At 39.6% G+C, this 19,113-nt stretch overlaps 1 protein-coding gene across 10 annotated transcripts in view; it reads left to right on the top strand.

The window, feature by feature from the left end:
- Positions 1-19,113, top strand: part of cdc42bpaa (CDC42 binding protein kinase alpha (DMPK-like) a) — a 43,212-nt gene that overhangs the window by 8,633 nt on the left and 15,466 nt on the right. For 6 of the 10 annotated variants that reach the window (XM_047821050.1, XM_047821048.1, XM_027172812.2 and 3 more), the window contains exons 2-17: positions 107-198; positions 3,538-3,621; positions 3,792-3,887; positions 4,676-4,824; positions 12,663-12,756; positions 13,195-13,236; positions 14,269-14,469; positions 14,587-14,835; positions 15,593-15,672; positions 15,960-16,120; positions 16,277-16,396; positions 16,504-16,637; positions 16,823-17,065; positions 17,162-17,272; positions 17,818-18,065; positions 18,207-18,312. In XM_047821050.1, coding sequence (XP_047677006.1) covers positions 107-198; positions 3,538-3,621; positions 3,792-3,887; positions 4,676-4,824; positions 12,663-12,756; positions 13,195-13,236; positions 14,269-14,469; positions 14,587-14,835; positions 15,593-15,672; positions 15,960-16,120; positions 16,277-16,396; positions 16,504-16,637; positions 16,823-17,065; positions 17,162-17,272; positions 17,818-18,065; positions 18,207-18,312 — 2,210 coding nt within the window. The remainder of the gene's footprint in view (positions 1-106; positions 199-3,537; positions 3,622-3,791; positions 3,888-4,675; positions 4,825-12,662; positions 12,757-13,194; positions 13,237-14,268; positions 14,470-14,586; positions 14,836-15,592; positions 15,673-15,959; positions 16,121-16,276; positions 16,397-16,503; positions 16,638-16,822; positions 17,066-17,161; positions 17,273-17,817; positions 18,066-18,206; positions 18,313-19,113) is intronic. The other 4 variants (XM_047821051.1, XM_027172814.2, XM_047821054.1 and 1 more) reach the window with 1 other exon arrangement.

Below are 19,113 nucleotides of genomic sequence, written 5' to 3'. Positions count from 1 at the left end.
CATTCATCGATGAAGATGTTGAGTAAAGGCATACGGTGGTAAAATGGCTTGTTAATTTCTTATGTACTGACCACATGCTATTTATCTTCTCTCTGTGTCTCTACAGCTAAACCATTCACAACTAAAGTGAAACAGATGAGACTACACAAGGATGACTTTGAAATCCTGAAAGTGATTGGCCGAGGAGCGTTTGGGGAGGTGAGCATTGTTCATGCAGATTCTAGAACCATGAAACTTTTAAAGATTTCACACTTTGAAAAAGGCAAACTAAATGATAAAATGCTAACCATAAACATGGTTTTATGTGTCTTTTCATACTGCTCTGATTATAATCATTTTATATACAGAGAAAGCAAATTTTAATTACAAAAGCACAATATTTTGAGGCTTTGAAGCTCAAAGAGCTCGACGGTTCTTGCGGCATGTGTACGTCGTGCAGTTCAGTCTGCGGTTGCAAATAGTCATTTGTGCAAGTTTCTTCTCCATGCTTTGAGAGCTACAATCCAGATGTGCACGTTAAAGTGTGGCATCAGTCATCAAAGTCAATGCTCGTATTACACCATGCTTGAGATGTGGTTTTCATTCAACTTACGTTTAATCAACAACAGTGCAGCATTTTTGTTTCTTTTCATGGTTGCTCAGGTTATAAAACCAGTTGATTATTGTTAAAAATTAGTGGTACATTTTTGCTGGATGAAATTGTCCTTGTTAAATCGAATCAACAATTACAGTATATGTTTGTCACAGTACTGTACAATCACTACCCTTACATACTAATCTGACCAGGAAGGCCATTCAGGCAGATTACATATAAGAGAGAGAGAGATATTTTTGTGTCCAGGATTTGTTTGTCTGCATATTTTGTTGTTGTAGTTTTTTTGTATATAATTTTTAACTAAATAGAAAAATAGTTACAATGTGAAGCCTTTATGAATTTAGGTTCAGCATTGGGAGTAATTTAAAATTCATGATTATGATCCTAATACAGGTCTCAAGGGATTGCAAGGAATGTTGTTGCTCTGTCTTTTTTTTTTTGCTCTCTGTTTATTTTCTGTCTTTGGCACAGTCCAGCTATGCTGTATTATAGACTGCTGGAGGAGGAAGAAATTTCAGTCAATCAATCATTTAATTTTTATAATCATCATTCGGTATGTAGGAATACATCAAATGTGTTTGTGTTGTAGCTTTAATTCAGGTGCTCCTCTGCTTTGTACTTTTTATTCATTCACAGTATTTGGTAGATGCTCTTATCCAGAGCAAGATAAATTTTTATCTCATTTTTTATACAACTGAGCAACTGAGTGTTAAGAGTCTTGCTTAAGTGCCCAGCAGTGGCAGCTTGGTGGACCTGGGATTCGAACTCATGACCTACTGATCCACAGTCCACCGCTTTAACCACTAAGCTACCCTTTCTCCTGCTGATCAATGACCAGAAGGGCCAAAGAATTACGTTTATCTTTTATCATTATACTCTTTTGCTCATCCCTGAATCAACCTAATAAGCCAGTGATGTAACTGAGACCGTGTGCCTACATTAATTCCTTGGTGAAGAAGGTTCTTCTCATGTCCATCAGATTTGATACAAAGTGAGAAGGTGACTATTAGAGTAGTCATCTCACTCTGTCTGGAATGAGCAAAGTGCTCAGTTAGTTCGCTGCTCAGCAATCTAGAACATGAAAATGATATTTAGTTAACCTAAAACTTCCAGCCAATGCTAAAAATCATAAGCTCATCTGTGTTTGTCATTTGTTCAAAATGACCTAGAATACTTAGTTGATCTGTACTTATGTTAAACCAGACAAATATTCTTGATCTTGTGTCTCCTTGATGTTTTTAATTAGCGCGTTTCATGCTATAGCTTTGATTATTTGAGATGTGCTGCATATAAGTATCAGGATACTTTGGGCAGTTTAGATGGTTTGAGAATCGGTGTATGTAGGACCACGTCTAAAACTGAGAGAAAGGCAGTGTAGTAACTCCATTCTTTTCCCTGCATTATGGATGAGCATTTCTTCATAAATGTTTGAGGTGCAACAGTACACAAAACTGAAACGGGGCACCATCAAAAAAAAGAAGGTGCACCAACTGTTGCTGTTGCTTGCTGTTAGAACAAAATGTAAGGGTATCTGCTGAAACGCCAGCCAACAGCAGTGAAGGCTTCCGCTAACTGACTTGTGTTTATTGTTGAGTTTGTCGAATCCGTTTTGATAGACACTGGGAAAAAAAAATCACTTGCTGTTTTACAAATATTTTCCAGAGAATGTGAATTTTTACACCAGGCAATATGGTATCACTTAGCAAAGTACCCACTTTGATGCTATTTCCAGCAGTGAGTGAAACTTTGCTTAAATACCCAAGTTAATTGGGTGTCCAATGAAATCCCAAACTCTGCTTTAGTACTGTCAGATTTGTTTTTATTTATTTGCCCATCTTAGAGTTTTCTTTGTTTTTTATGTTGATTTATCTTTCATTTACTTGCTATGAATGAAGTAAAGTAATCTGTCTTCTACCTAAGGCAACTTAAAAAAAATTCCTTCCTTGTTAGTGCCCTGTATTGCCCCACTTAATGCCCTCCCACATCGTGTAGTAAGTAACATTCAGTTGTGTAGATGTCATTATGGTCTCTCTCTCTCTCTCTCTCTCTCTCTCTCTCTCTCTCTCTCTCTCTCTCTCTCTCTCTCTCTCTCTCTCTCTCTCTCTCTCCACTAAAGAGTAAAGCATTGCCACATTTGGCTCTATTTGAGAGTGTGTGGGAAGCCACAAAGTGAAAGTTTGCTTCTCTTTATTTTAACAAAACATTGTTGACACACTAGTGATTGACTTAAACGCTACTATTAACAAACACACAATGTCTTATTTTTAAATCTCACAGTAAAGCACAGCAGCATGTCAGAATGTATTTTTCTTTTAATCTTATCAGACATTTCTGATGAGATTCAAAATAGGTTTTTTTTCTTGTTTGTTTTTTTGGGTGATATGATTCCATCATGTTTGTTTCAAATCGGCCCATATGCTTTTTATCTGATGTGTAGTGAATTTGTTCATTTGCAAGAAATATTGTTCAGTCTTAATTTGTGTCCTTTATTGCACCACTTATGATCATTTAAGATGACCTTACATGGATGTGTTGTAACCCAAGCTTTGAATCATTCAGTGCTGTTGTGTAATATTCAGCACACTTGGACAGGCTCTTTGGATTAATTGAGCCATGTATACTCAGGTCTCTGTAGCTGTCAGCTCTTTCATTTACTGGGGAACAGAGGAAATTTCAGTTCACTTGGTGATGCATTTCTAAAGCAGCAATGTCTTTTTCTCTTTACTTAAATTCCTTAATAAAAAAAGTCTTTCATTCTCCTTTGTCTCAGAAAATGTCTCATCTGCTAACTTCACCTAAACCACTATGTCGCTTTATGCCTGAATGTCACTGCAGTTAGACAGATGCTGTACTGTATACCAGATTCTTTTAATAACCAAAATGTGAGCCTGTTTTATAGTTTGGAAAAAAAACAAAACATTTTTCTTGTATGAACATTTCAGGTAGCGGTCGTGAAGGTGAAGAACTCAGACAAGGTTTTTGCCATGAAAATTCTCAACAAGTGGGAGATGCTGAAAAGAGCTGAGGTACATGACAAACGCTGACAGTGTGGACAAGTCGTTTGCCGAAATAAATCATGTGTATTTAATGATGCATCAGCCATATCAGCATAGAATTTTAATGTAACATGTATAATCTGTTTATTAGGAGGTCACTAGATAATACTGAAAATATAACCGTGATATTTGGTATGCAGACTGCGTGCTTTCGGGAGGAGCGGGATGTTCTGGTGAACGGGGACAGCCAGTGGATAACAACATTACACTACGCCTTTCAGGATGATAACTTTCTGGTAAGCTTACAATAACAGGCGTCACTGCTGATTCATCAGGTTTTTCATGATTGTGCTGGTGTTCCTGGTGTTAGAATTTTCCACTAACACGATGCTGCTCCTGTGACTGCTGTGTGTCCAGGTAACCAGCAGATTTGTGTGTGAACCGGTCTGCATTCTCTCTGACATGAGGACTGAACTATTATTCTTTAGATGTGTAGTTTCCCATGGTGAAAGCAATCATGAATGATTGCAGAGTACTGCATATGTTTTAGTTCTTGCTTGTAAAGCTTTTGGCTCTTAAAGTCAAATCTTTAAAAAAATATTTATATAGAAAAGATATTCCTAAGCATAATTTTATGCTGTCAAAATGATGCCTCTCTTACAGTGGATATGATTTTGATTCAGAACTGACAGTTCAACATTGACCTGGATTTGAACCAGTTTTGCTGGATTAGAATTGAGGTGAAACGTGTGGAATGGTTCCAGATTTGTTCGCAGCACTGACACCATGTTGGTGTAAAAATAGTAACTGTGCCACAGTTTTAGTATTATTCTAATGTTAACCCAGTCCATGTGCAGACACTGTATTTCCTTTTTCATCCTGGAGATATTTCATTTAAGACCAGAGGAGAGCTTCTGACTTCTTAAGTCCCATTATGTAAAGTGTTCGTTATTTAAAGCTCTTCTTAACAAGACGCTGAGCCACATGGACAAACACAGGTAGCTGAGTAACATGAACAATAGGCGGTGAATGTAAGTCTGACACAGTAATATAATATGGCTCTATGCATGACTGTCTCCTGCAGTATCTGGTGATGGATTACTATGTGGGTGGAGATCTCCTGACGCTGTTGAGTAAGTTTGAGGACCGCTTACCCGAGGACATGGCCCGATTTTACCTGGCTGAGATGGTGCTAGCTATTGATTCTGTACATCAGCTCCATTATGTCCACAGGTAAGACTTTATGGAGGCTTTCCGGCAGAGAATAAGCAGGTGATTTGAATGATTATGCAAATACTCGTTTACCTGGACAGTTTGATATAGAAATAAAAATTATGGTCGGTTCTCCCTAACAGACAGATTGCAGCTTGATATCTTTTGCAAACCCCAATTACCTGAGTGCTGAACTCCTTCTAAATGAACTCCTTTTTCATGTAGTTTATGTGGCCCTTCCTGGGTTCTTTATTCAAGTCGAACTATTCTGAGGTGTAAGTTGCCTGCTGAGAGAACAGATGTGAACTGAGAGTGTGGAGTCTGCTTACTTCATACGCAAGGCTTGTTAAGGTCTGTCTTAGAATATTAGACTGATAATATTATGGAAACTGTTTGACACAAAGATGTCTGTCAACTAAAGTAAGCTGTTTATGTGAAATATGCATTTCCTACCTCTTCATATACATTTTTTGCTGAATGTTTAACATGCTGCATTAAATTATATTTGATAGTTGCCATTTGCTGCAAGACAAAAATCAAAATGGACTTGGATGCTGAGTTAGCAGTCATGAGAGGAATTGTCATATTGTTGTGATTGGGTGTCAATTCAGGAAAAGACCAGCCTGAACTTCCTGTAGGCTCAGCCTTGCCGTATTGCTAGTGTGTCTATAAGGACAGAACAAGATCACATCTTAAGCGATATAATCTCCATTATTTATAATATGAGTATATATTTGAACAAAGTTTAGATTTGTTCATCATAGTATACTGTCCCATTGGACGGCTGGAGCATTGTTATTGAGCTTTGTTTGGAGAATGGCTTGGTGATGTCAACGACAGTATTTGGGAGCATAATGTTTGAACTGAGCTTTTATCTCAACACATGACATTGGATGAGATTGACGTAACTTGTAGCTGCTGAACCAGTGTGTTTAGATGCCTTAGCAAGTAGTTTATTATTAATCTAGTATGACAAGTATGGCTACTATTAATTAAGTCATGACACTGCAAACCACTGCAGATTTAGTGCTTTTTTAGGTATTCAGAATATATATTCCAAAAAAATTGTTATATAGAACAATACTCTGCATAAATCACCTGAATGATTATAGAATGACTTTAGGTGCATTTTAAGGGTTATCTGCTTACCAAATTGTCCTCTGTCCTTGTGTCAAAAGATGAGCATGTTACATTGTCAGGATATTATAGCATGCACAGCATTGCTTTCTTATTGGCATTGTTTCAGTTTGACTTTTATTATTCTCTACTCTTCTGTGTGCAAGTGTGTAAGTTTATTTTAAAGGGTCCCAAAAACTTGTCCTAGCTTTTGACGCCTCATTGTCTCCTATCAGGCTCAGACAAGCTCGCCAATGTCTGTGTTCAGGAGCATGCTGACCTGTCTTTGGTGCATTACATAACATACAAAACTCCTCCAGTCAGCTGCTGCAGAGATGCATCGAGGCAGGGATATTTTCTGTATTGTATTACTTCATGCAGTTGCTTTTTTAGTTTCTTCTCTAATCCTGTGTTTGGTGTTGGGGAAGAGGGGACAAATGGTCGAGGAAACAGTCAGTAGTTTTCTTTTTTCTTTTCTTTTTTTTATATTAGTGTCTCAAGGATAGTTACAAGGATAAATAGCTTGTGCTTTGTACAGTTGTAGGCATTTGTGCTCATCTTGTATCTGTCTTGACCAAAAATACTAAAAAAAAAATCAACAACAGGAAGACATCTGTAAAAGAGAGACACAAATTCGGGGGAAAGAGAGAGAGAGAGAGAGAGAGACTGTGAGCGAAACTGGGGGCAGTGGGAGGAATGCTAAGCTGGGGCGTGGTGAGCTGCAGCTGTGCAGAGCCTGCGAGTGTGTGCTTTGAGATGGAATGCTGGGACCTCCCTCAGGAATGAACAGTCCTGCAGCCTCAGAGTCTCTGTGGGAAAGGAGGAGCAGTCGAGCTTTGTACAGCCCTGACCTCCATGGCTCATAGGCCCATAACACTGACTCACCATGAGTTACATGGAACGACAGTCACAAAGTGGTTTGCATTCCTCAGCTCTCTGTTAGTAGGAATCGCTGGACACTGTGAGGCTGGAGTATGTAGTACAGCACTGTAATGTGTCCATAACTTTTAGTTTCCTGCTCCTAGCTCAGCCTGGAGATCAAAGCTGTGGGTAAAACAAGGTTGATCCGCATTAATAGACTGTGCAGAAGAAGGTCCTTTCCAACTAACGCAGAATCATAACGTGTCCCTGTGTAGATGTTTTCTTCCTGCAGTAAGTAACACTGAAGAATCTCAGCATTCAGGAAGATTTTGATTGTGATCTGCCTCTTTCATGTATGACACACTTATTCTTTTGAATTTGATGAAAAACCTCATGGGCCTTTGGACAGAGATGCGTTCGGTGTTGAGAATAATAGGATTTTCTTATTTCATACAATAATATGGAATAGAATCTCCTCACATCTTAAGTCTCTTTTTGCTCAAAAATGATTGCAACAAAAATGTTTTTGCCAAAACCAAATTGTAGTTTCTTTATATTCAGATACCGAATTACCTGCTGCTTTCCTTCTCTTTGTGTCAGTCACTAACCTCTCCAAGCTGCCACTCTAACAAGGTTTGATACACCACCTGAAATGATGACATCCTGGTCAACATCAGATCACATGTAATTGTTTATTCATTTTTTTTGTTCTTTTCTTTTGTTAGATTTTTATTGCATTTTTAAACTCAATGCATCAATAATGTAAATGCCTTTTGTATTAAGTCATCAAAACAAATAACCAATGCTATCTCTAAGAAAGTAGTTAAACTCAGCTCAGTTGCCTTATTTAGTCCATTGTAGGTTCAGTGAATTTCAGGTTTGTTGATGGGAAGGTTTTTTGTTTGTTTGTTTTTAAGCACCTGCTGAGGAAATGAGCAATAATCGAGACTGGATGTGGTCAGCCACATAAGGTGGAAGTGGTAAACCCCTTCCTCTTTTCTCTTGTTGTAGGGGAAATGATGACGTGGAAGTGAAGATACTGAGGCGTGTGTGTGTGTCTGTGTCTGTGTCGTGTGTGTGTCTGTGGGTTGTTGTTTTTTTTTTTTAAATGTTGGCTGAGTGAAGTGTAAATAAGTGGTAGACCGTGCAGACAAAGCTCAGTGACAGACAGGGCGAGAGGGTCAGTCTGTCATGCTGCAGTCCTGCTAAGGCTCATGTTCTTCACAGAGCTTTAGAGAGATGCTTTATTAACACACTCCATTTATTGATGTTATTGCTTTTATTTTTTGATCCTGCTGAATGGCGATTTTTCGGCACACACACACACTAATTCTCAAGTACTTATATATTTATCTAAATTACTCTCCTGGAGTGCTCTTATCCTCTCTCTTTGCCATTTGTATATTTGCTATGATGTATGCACCTGGCTCCTGATAGCATTACAGTAGCAGTCAGTACCCAGCTTTGACCCGTGTCCTGTCATCAGTCTGATTTTTTTATGAGTAGGGAGTGGGGGTATTTTTATATTCCAGAATGTAGTAAATTAAGTAAAAGGACCCTTGACATGTTGAGTGGAAAATATTTTTTGTTTTAACCTCTCACTCTCTCACATACATTATAAAGTAGTCTCTGAATTTGACATTCCTTGGGACAAGGAGGATTAATACTGTTTATCACAAGATTATGTCTGCAGCAGACATAAATTAAGCAATAGAGGGGGATGCTGGAGCATGCAAAATAGCAGAAGACTTGAAGAAATACTATATATAGCTTTTTAAATAACAAGCTCTCAAGTCAGCTTTCTCTGTGAAACAGAGTGAGATGCTCCTCACTCTCTGGCTTGGTTCACATTAGTGATGTGTGGAATAGGCTGTTGATTTCTTAAACTCTTGTGTTCATCACTGTAGACTGGTGAGAGATCAAGGGAGTGTCGTGTTCTCATGTACAGAGCGTTGTCTCTATAAACACTACTTTAGAAAGGATAAGATGTTAAGTCACCTCCCCAGCATGCCACGATCCACGAATCACACACACATACCCTTAATTGGAAATCTCTAGAATTGCCCTTCCCCCCCCTCCCTGTTTTTCTCTTTTGTCCCCATTTTATCTGCCCCTCCCTCTTTTCTTCTTCTTCTTCTTCCTCTTCCTCTTCCTCTTCTTCCTCCTCCTCCTCTCTGAGGCAACATGCTCACTCTGCTTTTATCCTTTACCTTTCTGAGAATCACAACATGTCTGTTGGTCTTTTGTCCGTCCTCTTCCTCTCTGAACTCCCTGCCAATAAAAGTGTACCGTGTCTTTCCTCCTGCAACCATGCCCGTGTTTACACGCTGAAGCATGCCTCTTATGCTCATGTTAGCTTTCAGCTTGGCAGATTTTGCCAAATTTGGGAAAGCCTTACTTTGTGCTGTTTGTGTGTGGCTGGTCGTGCCAGGGCCAGTAACAGCTTCCTCATTTATTTTTGTCTTACTGTTGTGAAGTGAGGGGCATTTCATATGAAAACAGTATTCACGATTTGTTTCAAACTGAAACACACCTAGACCAAAAAGACACGGGGACCGGCAGGGTCTCCTTAGGTCTACTGTGAGGCGTGTTGGGGTCCCAAAAAAAAATTATGGCTCAGCTGTACTCTGCAGAGTATAGTGGAGTTTATTTACTAGTGCACCAAAAACCCAAGATCCAGTAGTACAGCTACTTACAGTGATATGAAATGAAACACAACATAAATTAGTTTACCATTTATAATTAGACCAGTGAGTGTCAGCTGCGCTGTTGCGACACAGTCGGTGATGTCATATCTGGTTGCCTTCTATGTTCTTGTGCTGACCGGCACAGCTCCCGTTAACCTGATTATGCCGACATATAAAAGAAAAGATCACCCAATAAAACAGTCACAATGTATGTGATATATCCGGAAACAATAGTAGACATAGAGTACGGTCTGTATTATTGGGACCGTCAACAGGTATACTAATGATGTAACTGATGTGTGTTTGTGTGTGCTAGTAGTAAAGCCCCCCCATGTGTGTGGACTACATGTAAATGGCATGTAATTCAAGTCATATTCAATCCCAGTTTGGTCATGTTTGCTGTGAAACATCTGTTTTACTATACAGATAATTACTTCAAACCATAAGATTAAATTTTACATTCGTTCCATGTATCTTTTGCGTCTAATGTACTGTGTGACTGGGTGAACCTAGACATCTTTGTCTGAAGTGTTTCTCTTTGGTCATAGACTTGCATCTCAGGATGCTGGCTGTTCAGATTATGCAGTAAGAGAAACGGTTATTTTTAACTCAGTAGTGGGCTTTGCTAGGCTCATTGATCTTTGACCACACACACAGCTCCCTCTCACAGAGTCTAACCACCTGCCCACCTGTGACACCTGATCCTAGCCAGCTCTTCACCATCTGCTTCATTTTGTGTGTTCTATCTTGCTGACACAGATGCGCTCATGCACATCCATCCACCAAGTAAACCCTTGGCTTCCTTCAGCTGGCCTGGCCTTTATTGCCTGGCTTTCACATCACTAATTATGGTATCAGCTGTGAAGGATCAGTCAGCTGTGTTAATTTCTGCAGATCTGTCGTGTTTATCCTCCTTCACCTCAGCTCTACATTATTGAGTATTTTCCTCTCATGACGTCCATAGGCAGGTTAGGATACAGACGGCAGTTTGATGGAGAATAATGCAGGCCGTGTTAATTCAGGGTTCATTTAATTGATTAACTGCGTTTAGTCCAGTGTTGTCCTAGGTTCATTATTCAGGGCAAGGGTCTTTAGATGATTATCAGTTGTTGTGGAGGCCTGCAGATTCAGCATTGATGAGGGTGGGGGAAGTGGTCAGTCCACTCACTTCCTGAGACCATATGTCACCTCTTTCAGCTCAAATAAATAATATATTCACTGGATTGCCAATAACAACAGGAATGAAATATGCTGCCAGCCAATTCTTTGCCTGATCTTGTTGTTGCCCTAGCAATCCTCAAAAATATAGAGCACTGTAATCATAATTTTTTGTACAATAAAGTATGTGTAGTTAAACCTACTAAAGCGTTAGTGTTTGTTCTTAAACCTCCTGATAATTCTAAAGAGCTAAAAATATTTACTTGGACTAGGAAGCCTGTCAGTTTCTGTGTAAATTTGAATTACATTGTCTAGTTGTTACTTTTGTGTATTAGAGGGCCGCTGTGATAGCGCTGTATTGCACTATGCCTAGAATTGAGACATTAATTGATCAATTTTCCAGCAATCTTAAATTAAGGAAATGGTTATAAGGCCCTTGATTTATGTCCAAATTTCAAAATTTCAATATCAAAATTTGCATATCAAAATTTATTTTGATGTCCAAATTTGCAAAGCTTGTATCACAAATCACAGTGACCAAGTTGATTAAGATATTTCTGTTTGTGATCGGATCAAATTTTGCTATTGCAATTATCCAGCTAGCTTCAATCATTTTAATCACCAGATCTAGATGTATAGCCCATTCATCTTTTCTGACCATGGTATAGGAGGATTTATTAAGGGTGTTACACTTCCAAAAGTAATGTATTTCTCAAACACACTCATGCTGTAGCTGTGTTCTTGTTGTTTATTTGGGTTGGAGCTGCCACCTGCTGGAGTGCTGAGTTGGAGAGCTAGAAAAGCCACAGCCACTAATGGTCTCATTGCTCAGTAAGAGGCAGTCATGCATTATTATAACACCAATATAATTATTTGTTATATCTGTCTGGTTAAAGCTAAATTTTACATTGTGTTCACAAAATGCATTATTTTTTATTTAAATAAAATAATTTTTCACAATTCAGCCCATAAAATTATGATGCAAACAGTTTACAAAGCATTTCATAAATCATGTTAATAAATAGACGAGGTCTGCCAATAAACGGAGTAGTGTGCTCACTCTCTGGATTGCGTGTGAATGTTGCTCAGTATTCTCTCGGGGTGGCTCTCCAGTAGCTCTAGCTCTCTGTAAACACTGATGCAAAGAAAGCAGAAAGGGGAGGAGGGACAAATAAACAGTCTACAATAAGGTGGAAATTGGAGGCACTCCAAAGTACAGCAGAACCAGACGATTTCGCTGGAATGGCAAACACGGTCAACCATAAGCAAACGGCACACTAATGTCTCATTGTCTCAGAATAATGTGGGCTTTTTTTAGTTTGTTATTAACTGCACCTAGGTAAATTTTACATGAACTTCTGCTTCATCTTCAGCTTGCAACTTTATTATGGGACTATTATGCTATTTCACTTAGTTTTTTTTTCTTCAAGTTCAAGAATCACTATTCTTTCTTGTTGTTGTAATTCGGAAAGTCTGTGTAATAGTTCGCTTTGAAGTATTTGGGCTGCACAGGGTGATGGACTGTATAGACCTGGAAATGAGTTGTCTTCTCTGTTTGGTCCAACGGTCCATGTTTCAGTATATAACTCCACATTCAGTATGAATTGTCCTACTGGTGATTATATGTATGCTTTTGTAAATTCATGTCTGAGAAGAATCAGTTGAAGACTTTAGTGCCGACTGCTTCATCCATTGACCTACACAAGACTCCAGTAGAACTCAGTCATGCAGCTGGAAAGGGAATTTTGTCATGCTGTTGTTTATGGCCTCTTTGTGTTGTTATGGTTTAAGTATGTGTTGTCATTTGAGCCACACTGAGGGTGCATATAGCATTTTCTGCCCAAAAGCTGAGGTGACTTATTGAAGGTGACCTAATTGACCGACTTGTCTTCTCTGGTTTTGCTCAGAGTTCACAATACACAAATCTTTCTGGGCCTAACGTTTAATGTTTGATCTTTCATTTATTACTAATCCACCACTTGTATTTGCTTATTGTTTTGTTATTTTTAGTATTGAATGTTGTTCTCTCTTTTGCAGAGACATCAAGCCAGACAACATTCTGTTGGATATGAATGGACACATTCGGCTGGCTGATTTTGGTTCCTGCCTTAAACTCATGGATGATGGAACGGTAAGGATGTAGTCTCAGTGCTAAAAAAAGTGGAATATAGGCTTTGGAAACCATTTCAAACTACTTTAGGAAAAGGTTTTTTAACCTTGATTATTGTGCAAACGTTGTTTCTGTAGGGTTAATTTTCCTTCATTCTAAGTGAATTTTGAGCTGCGTAAAAATGGTGTGTTTATGACAAACACATTGTTCAACAAGCCAGTCCAAACAAACAAACAAACAAACAAAAACATTCAGGACAAGCATATGTTTTGGATAACTGATTCTTGAATTCTGGAATTTCTCTTGGATGATTACCTGGCTCAGTCTGTGGAACAGGAAACACAGAGGAACTTGAGTTAAAGAAGAAGTTTATTATTAGAAGGATATCTCAATGAAAAGTCCTAAAGTCCCTATTTCATGACCCTTAACTAAGATTTGCTGTTTTGTGGCACATCGCAGACAACTCAGCAGGATTTTCCCCTGTCCTTCGACAAGACGAGAGTGAGTGTGTGTGTGACTTAGCATGCTCACACGTGCGTGCTTAAAGCTGTTCACGTGTGTGTGCATTTATCTATGTGTAAAGCAACAGTGTATCATTGTAGAAGAACTGGTATTACTTTTACTAATTTACTGTCTCATGTCCACAAATATTTCCAGCTGCACATATCTGTCACAGGCTTCACCCCAGCCTGCACTTTTTCCTGAAAGCAAACTTGGAGATCCACTATCTCTTGTGATCTCTCTCACGCTCTCTCTCTCTCTCTCTCTCTCTCTCTCTCTCTCTCTCTCTCTCTCTCTCTCTCTCTCTCTCTCTCTCTCTCTCTCTCTCTGTGTCTGTCTGTGTCTCCCTGTCTGTCTGTCTCTCTTTCTCTCTCTGTGTACACCTCTCTGTCTGTCTGTCTGTCTGTCTGTCTCTATCTGTCTTTGTCTGTCTGACTCTCTCTGTGTGTCTCTGTGTCTGTCTGTCTGTCTCTCTCTCTCTCTCTCTCTCTCTCTCTCTCCTTTACTCCTTTTCAACTGCCTTTCAGCACGCAGGTCTACCTGTTCTTGGAGAGTTTCTTTCTTTTGTTTTATGGAAACATACACACAGTGCTGGTTGTATCCAATGAGAGACTGAACCACATTAGCATTTTGTCCGGTGTAAGGGTGTTAGGGTTAGGCATTTCTGAGAACATGGTTTATTGACACACTTCCAAGGGTTTTTCCAGCATCATCATCAGTGTCTAGGATGATATAATGGGCTGGTATCAGAAAACTCTCTCACCAGACTGTCAGACCCTACAGTACTAAGCACTGCTGATGCCTGCAGTAAATGTCCCTATCTTTCAACCCATTAAAGGATGTTTTAATGTGATGAGGGTGGGGGGTGTGGGGGAAATCATAGACCATGAAATGCATTTTCAAAGTCATAAAGTCACATTACATTATTTTCTGTGGCAGAATTATTTCATTGTAGCTCAGCAGTCTTTCTGCCACTATGTAAAGCTGATGTCCTCCATCTTGATGCTGATAGTGTCCTGCATTATCTTTTAGGTGCAGTCCTCTGTGGCAGTCGGCACTCCAGATTACATCTCTCCTGAAATCCTGCAAGCCATGGAGGATGGCATGGGCAAATATGGGCCTGAGTGTGATTGGTGGTCTTTGGGTGTTTGTATGTATGAAATGCTGTATGGGGAAACCCCCTTCTATGCTGAATCGTTGGTAGAAACCTATGGCAAGATAATGAACCACAAGGTAAAGTGTTCTTGTGAGAATTGTTTTGATGTCACATTCTTTGATACTGCACAATTTAGAATGATCTTCAGTCACTTCATAAAGTCTGTAAATAATCATGTAATTGGCTTTAAATAGGAACGGTTCCAGTTTCCTGCCAACATTACAGAGGTGTCGGAGAACGCCAAAGACCTGATCCGCAGGCTCATCTGCAGCAGGGAGCACCGGCTAGGCCAGAATGGCATTCAGGACTTCAAGCAACATCCTTTCTTTTCTGGCATTGACTGGGACAACATCCGAAATTGTGACGCTCCATACATTCCTGAAGTCAGCAGTCCTTCTGACACTTCCAACTTTGATGTGGAGGATGACTGTCTCAAAAACACAGTGCGAAGTGTTACATTTTTCATTACAGTCTAGTGTTTCTATCTATTGACTGAGAATTGAATCAACGATTAACTAAATCATTTTTGATTTTTCCAAGTTAAAGGCAGGGTCTCCATTGTTTGAAAGCCAATCTTGACATTTCAAATCACCAAAACAAACACGCCCCTAACCCAAATGGGTCCCACCCCTGTTTTGATAGCGCCGCCCCACATATACACCAGACAAGTATAACCCAAGTATAACCCAGACAAGTATTATGGCGGAACCTGTTGGGGCAGCTAACCGAGGGTATATTTTTATCAATTAATGAACTCAATGAGTAATACTATGGTAATACAAATGTGTTTTTGTAGTACTGTGTGTTGTACCGAGAAAGGTTTATCTCCGTTTCACGTGGAAGACGTTCAGTTCTCTCCAGTGCTGGAAAGCAGATCCTATATTAACACGGGTCCTGCTGCTTGCCTTATCGTAAGCCGTGCTTCACTTTCTTTCTTTGTTTTTATTCACCATGTCAATGTTAAAACCGCTTTCTGCTAATGTCACACGTGCGCTGAACTCTCTCTCCACCCATATTGACAAGACATGCCCCTTTCTGCTCATTGGCTACACTTTTGTTTCGTTTGGCGGCCCAACGCAGTTTTCTGAAGCATTTCTCAAACAATGGAGACCCCGACTTTAAGTGTTTGTGTTTTGCTAAAAATTGTGCCTTATTTATTTATTTGTTTGTTTGTTTGTTTGTTTGTTTGGTTTTGTCCAGGAGACAATGCCTCCTCCCTCTATAGCAGCTTTCTCTGGACATCATCTTCCTTTTGTAGGCTTTACTTACACTAGTCAATGGTAAGCTTAACAATAAACAATCTTTGTATTTTCAGTTCTGCAGAGAAATTCACTCTTGTGAAAGGAGACTTTTTCACAATTAAATACAGATTGCACAAAAGTAATTTGGTAATACATAGGTATTTGTTCATTTTTCCCAACCTCCCAAGCAATACTAAATGCTTTAGTGTCCAGATTTTCCTTTGGGACAGATTGGGTTAGATTGTACTGAATGGATAAAAGAATTGAAACAAAATGGGGAAATTTGGATTGATGTATGGGTTCATCTTCTGGCCTCCGTCCACCAGCTCTTTATCTGACTGTGGGTGTCTGCGCGAGTCTGCGGCACCTGTGCAGATGGATGTCTGTGTACAGCGCAGCTTGGAGGAGAGCCTAGCCACCGAGGCATACGAGAGGAGGCTCCGCCGTCTGGAGCAAGAAAAATTGGAGCTCAGTCGCAAACTGCAGGGTCAGTCTCTTCTAAGCTAATCACATGATCTGAGGCACCACCAATGTTCTACTGATTGTATTGACTGTTTTGTTAAGCATGTTGAAGAGTTTAGTTTCAGTGACATTTATTTTATTCATGTAAAATCAGCTCAATAATTTCTGCCTTGTATTTAAGAGTCAACTAAGACCGTGCAGGCATTGCAGCATGCTGGAGATACTCCCGTCTCTGCTAACAAGGACAATGAGATCCGAAGCATGAAAGAAGAAATTGAGACTCTAAAGAAGCAGATTGCTGGTAACTAAATATTTCTTCAACATTGGACATTCTTGCCCCCTCTTTCCTTTGTTTCTTTTCATGTTTTTGGCTGGTTTGCCATTTATTCCTGTTTTGTCGCTCCTCAGACTCTGGTCAGTTGGAGCAGAAGTTGGAACAGGCCAGTGCAACACGGAAAGATATGGAGGAGTCTGCCAAACGCCTCTGCTCTTTAGAGAAACAGATACAAATCATGAAGCAGGAGAGAGAGAACATGCAAAAGGTACAGCCTTGTGAACAGCCTGTAAATCTCTGTTCCATACTGGTCAACTAAGTTAAAATGCTGAATGCTCAACTCAAAATGCTGAGAATTTTAGTTGGCTCTTTTATGGCTTGTCTTTTATTATCTGTGAACTTTTTGCTAGTGCTGTGTCTCCAGCCTAAACTAAAGCCTGGTGTGTTGTATAGGAGCTGGCGGAGTCTGCAGAGAAGATGAAGGCTCAGGGGAAGGAGCTGAAGGAGGCCGGGAGCCAGAGAAAGCTAGCTATGCACGAATTCTCAGAGATAAGTGAGCGATTGACAGAGCTGCGTTCTCAAAAACAGCGTCTGAGCCGCCAACTACGAGACAAAGAGGAGGAGATGGATGCATTCAACCAGAAGCTGGAGGGCCTGAGGCTCGAGTTGCGCAAAGTAGAAAGAACAAAAAAGGAGGTGGGGAGAATTCTGAGACGTCAAACCAGAGTTTTTAATCAGATCTTTTAAAAAAATGTAACGACGCATACTTGTGGATTTATATATTTGCATCAGGTGGAAGCCCAGGCTGAGGAGCATGCTTTGGAAGCCCAGAAAGAGAAGAAGCTGAGGGATCGCAGTGAGCAGTACAGCAGGCAACTGGAGGAAGAACTGGCGGCAATGAAGGTTTATTAAACTTGCTTTGTTTTGCTTTTGTTTTGTTTTTTGCAGATACTTGCATCCACAGTGACTCATGCAAGTACATATACATGTAATTAACATAAACAATTACTTAAACATTTCCCTGTACTGAGAAATGAACAGAAAATTGTTTTTAAAACTCCCTTATAATGGATGAATAAGGGCATTTAATAAAATGTTGCAGTTCGTGACTAACCTTTTTCTGTGGATTGCTTTAATGACTGTAAATCACAGGCTACATTGATATGTACATTTAGAGATGGCAAGTAATATTCAGAGAGATATATGTTGGAAACCTAACCAAAGCACTGTTATCGTAAATTTGTATCTAATAGATGCTTTAATAGCCCTAAGGTTACATTATGCGTGGGTTTTTACCTACCTACACAGTTCTGTTTTTTCCCTTTTTTTAGTGAAATTTGTCAAAATTATTGCTTATGCTACAATCGTGTTTGTTAGAGATTAGGGTGAACAATCTGGAGTACTTTCCTAATCGAGACCTGGATAATTTGTGATGTTCTTGTTCACAGCAAAAGCAGGCTGGTCGCACCCCTTCTGCTGGAGCCCCTGATCAACACCAGGAGCTCAGTAAGCTGCGTGCCGACCTGGAGAAGAAAACAGTGTTTTATGAGGAGGAGCTGTCTCGTCGTGCTGTTCAACATGCCAACGAGCTGAAGAGCCTGAAAAAGGAACTACGTGATGCTGATGCACAACAGCTCTCTTTAAACAAAGAAATAATGATGTTAAAAGACAAGCTAGAAAAGACTCGCAGAGAAAGGTACACCACTGGTGTCGAAACCCACCGAAAATGTGTACATTTCTTATTTTCCTGTTGGTGCATTCAAAGAGGTTTTCCTTATAGAACTTATGTGTTTATTGTAAAAGGGCAATAAACGTTGTTATTTCCTCACATCCACAGTCAGAACGAACGAGAGGAGTTTGAAACGGACTACAAACAAAAGTACGAGAGGGAACGAGTGCTGCAGCTGGAAGAAAACAAGAAACTGTCCAGTGAACTGGATAATGTGAGCATTCTGCTTGTACCTGTCTGCCCCATTGTGCTTGCTCTTATTTCTGTTTAAAAAAAACAACACTTGCATACTTGCCACCTATATCGTCTTACATCCTGTACATCAAGCTTATTTTTGTTGTGTTACCCAAATCTAAATTCAGAGCTGGGTGTTCTTTTTTGTGGTTACATTAAATGACTGCAGCCAGTCGGCTTTGATTCATTCGTTAATCAAACGTGTTGTCGAGCATCATGCTGATTTCTAGAAGATCCAGGCAGGCAAAGCACCTACTGGGACACATGAAAATCTTTATAGACACCATATGTATGACGCACTACCCTTTAGACGGCCTGTATACTTAGACAGAACATTCTGGCGTCAGGAAGCCTGGCTGCTTTAGCAACAAAAGACCAAAGGCTATAAGAGTGCTTGAGCAGAACGTCTTGCCTTATAAGTTCCCACAAAGGGTGTCTTCTTACTTCAACACTGTACCTCCCCTTACACCAACCCCATGCACTACTACAGGACTGTAAAAAATGTAATTACAGTGGGCTTCAGTAGAATGCAGATATTGTGTATTTGTAATATACAAAAATTATCAAACATTTGTTTTTATAAAGCATTAATGGAGCTTTAGGTTGAATAAGGAAGAAACAACATGCCTCTGTTAAGAATTATTTTCATTGCTATACTGTTGTTGGGAAGACAGTGAGTAGCATGCAGCATTTACAAACAGAATAAATACACATGTGAAAGTAGAATTTGAGAAACATGAGCAGTCTGTGCACTGAGAGCAGAGTATGTGAAATATCAGAA

The sequence above is a fragment of the Tachysurus fulvidraco genome, chromosome 12 (genome assembly GCF_022655615.1).
Source record: "Tachysurus fulvidraco isolate hzauxx_2018 chromosome 12, HZAU_PFXX_2.0, whole genome shotgun sequence".
NCBI classification, from domain to species: domain Eukaryota; kingdom Metazoa; phylum Chordata; class Actinopteri; order Siluriformes; family Bagridae; genus Tachysurus; species Tachysurus fulvidraco.
The sequence above is the reverse complement of the archived record's forward strand: the minus strand, read 5'-3'. Positions and strand labels throughout refer to the sequence as shown.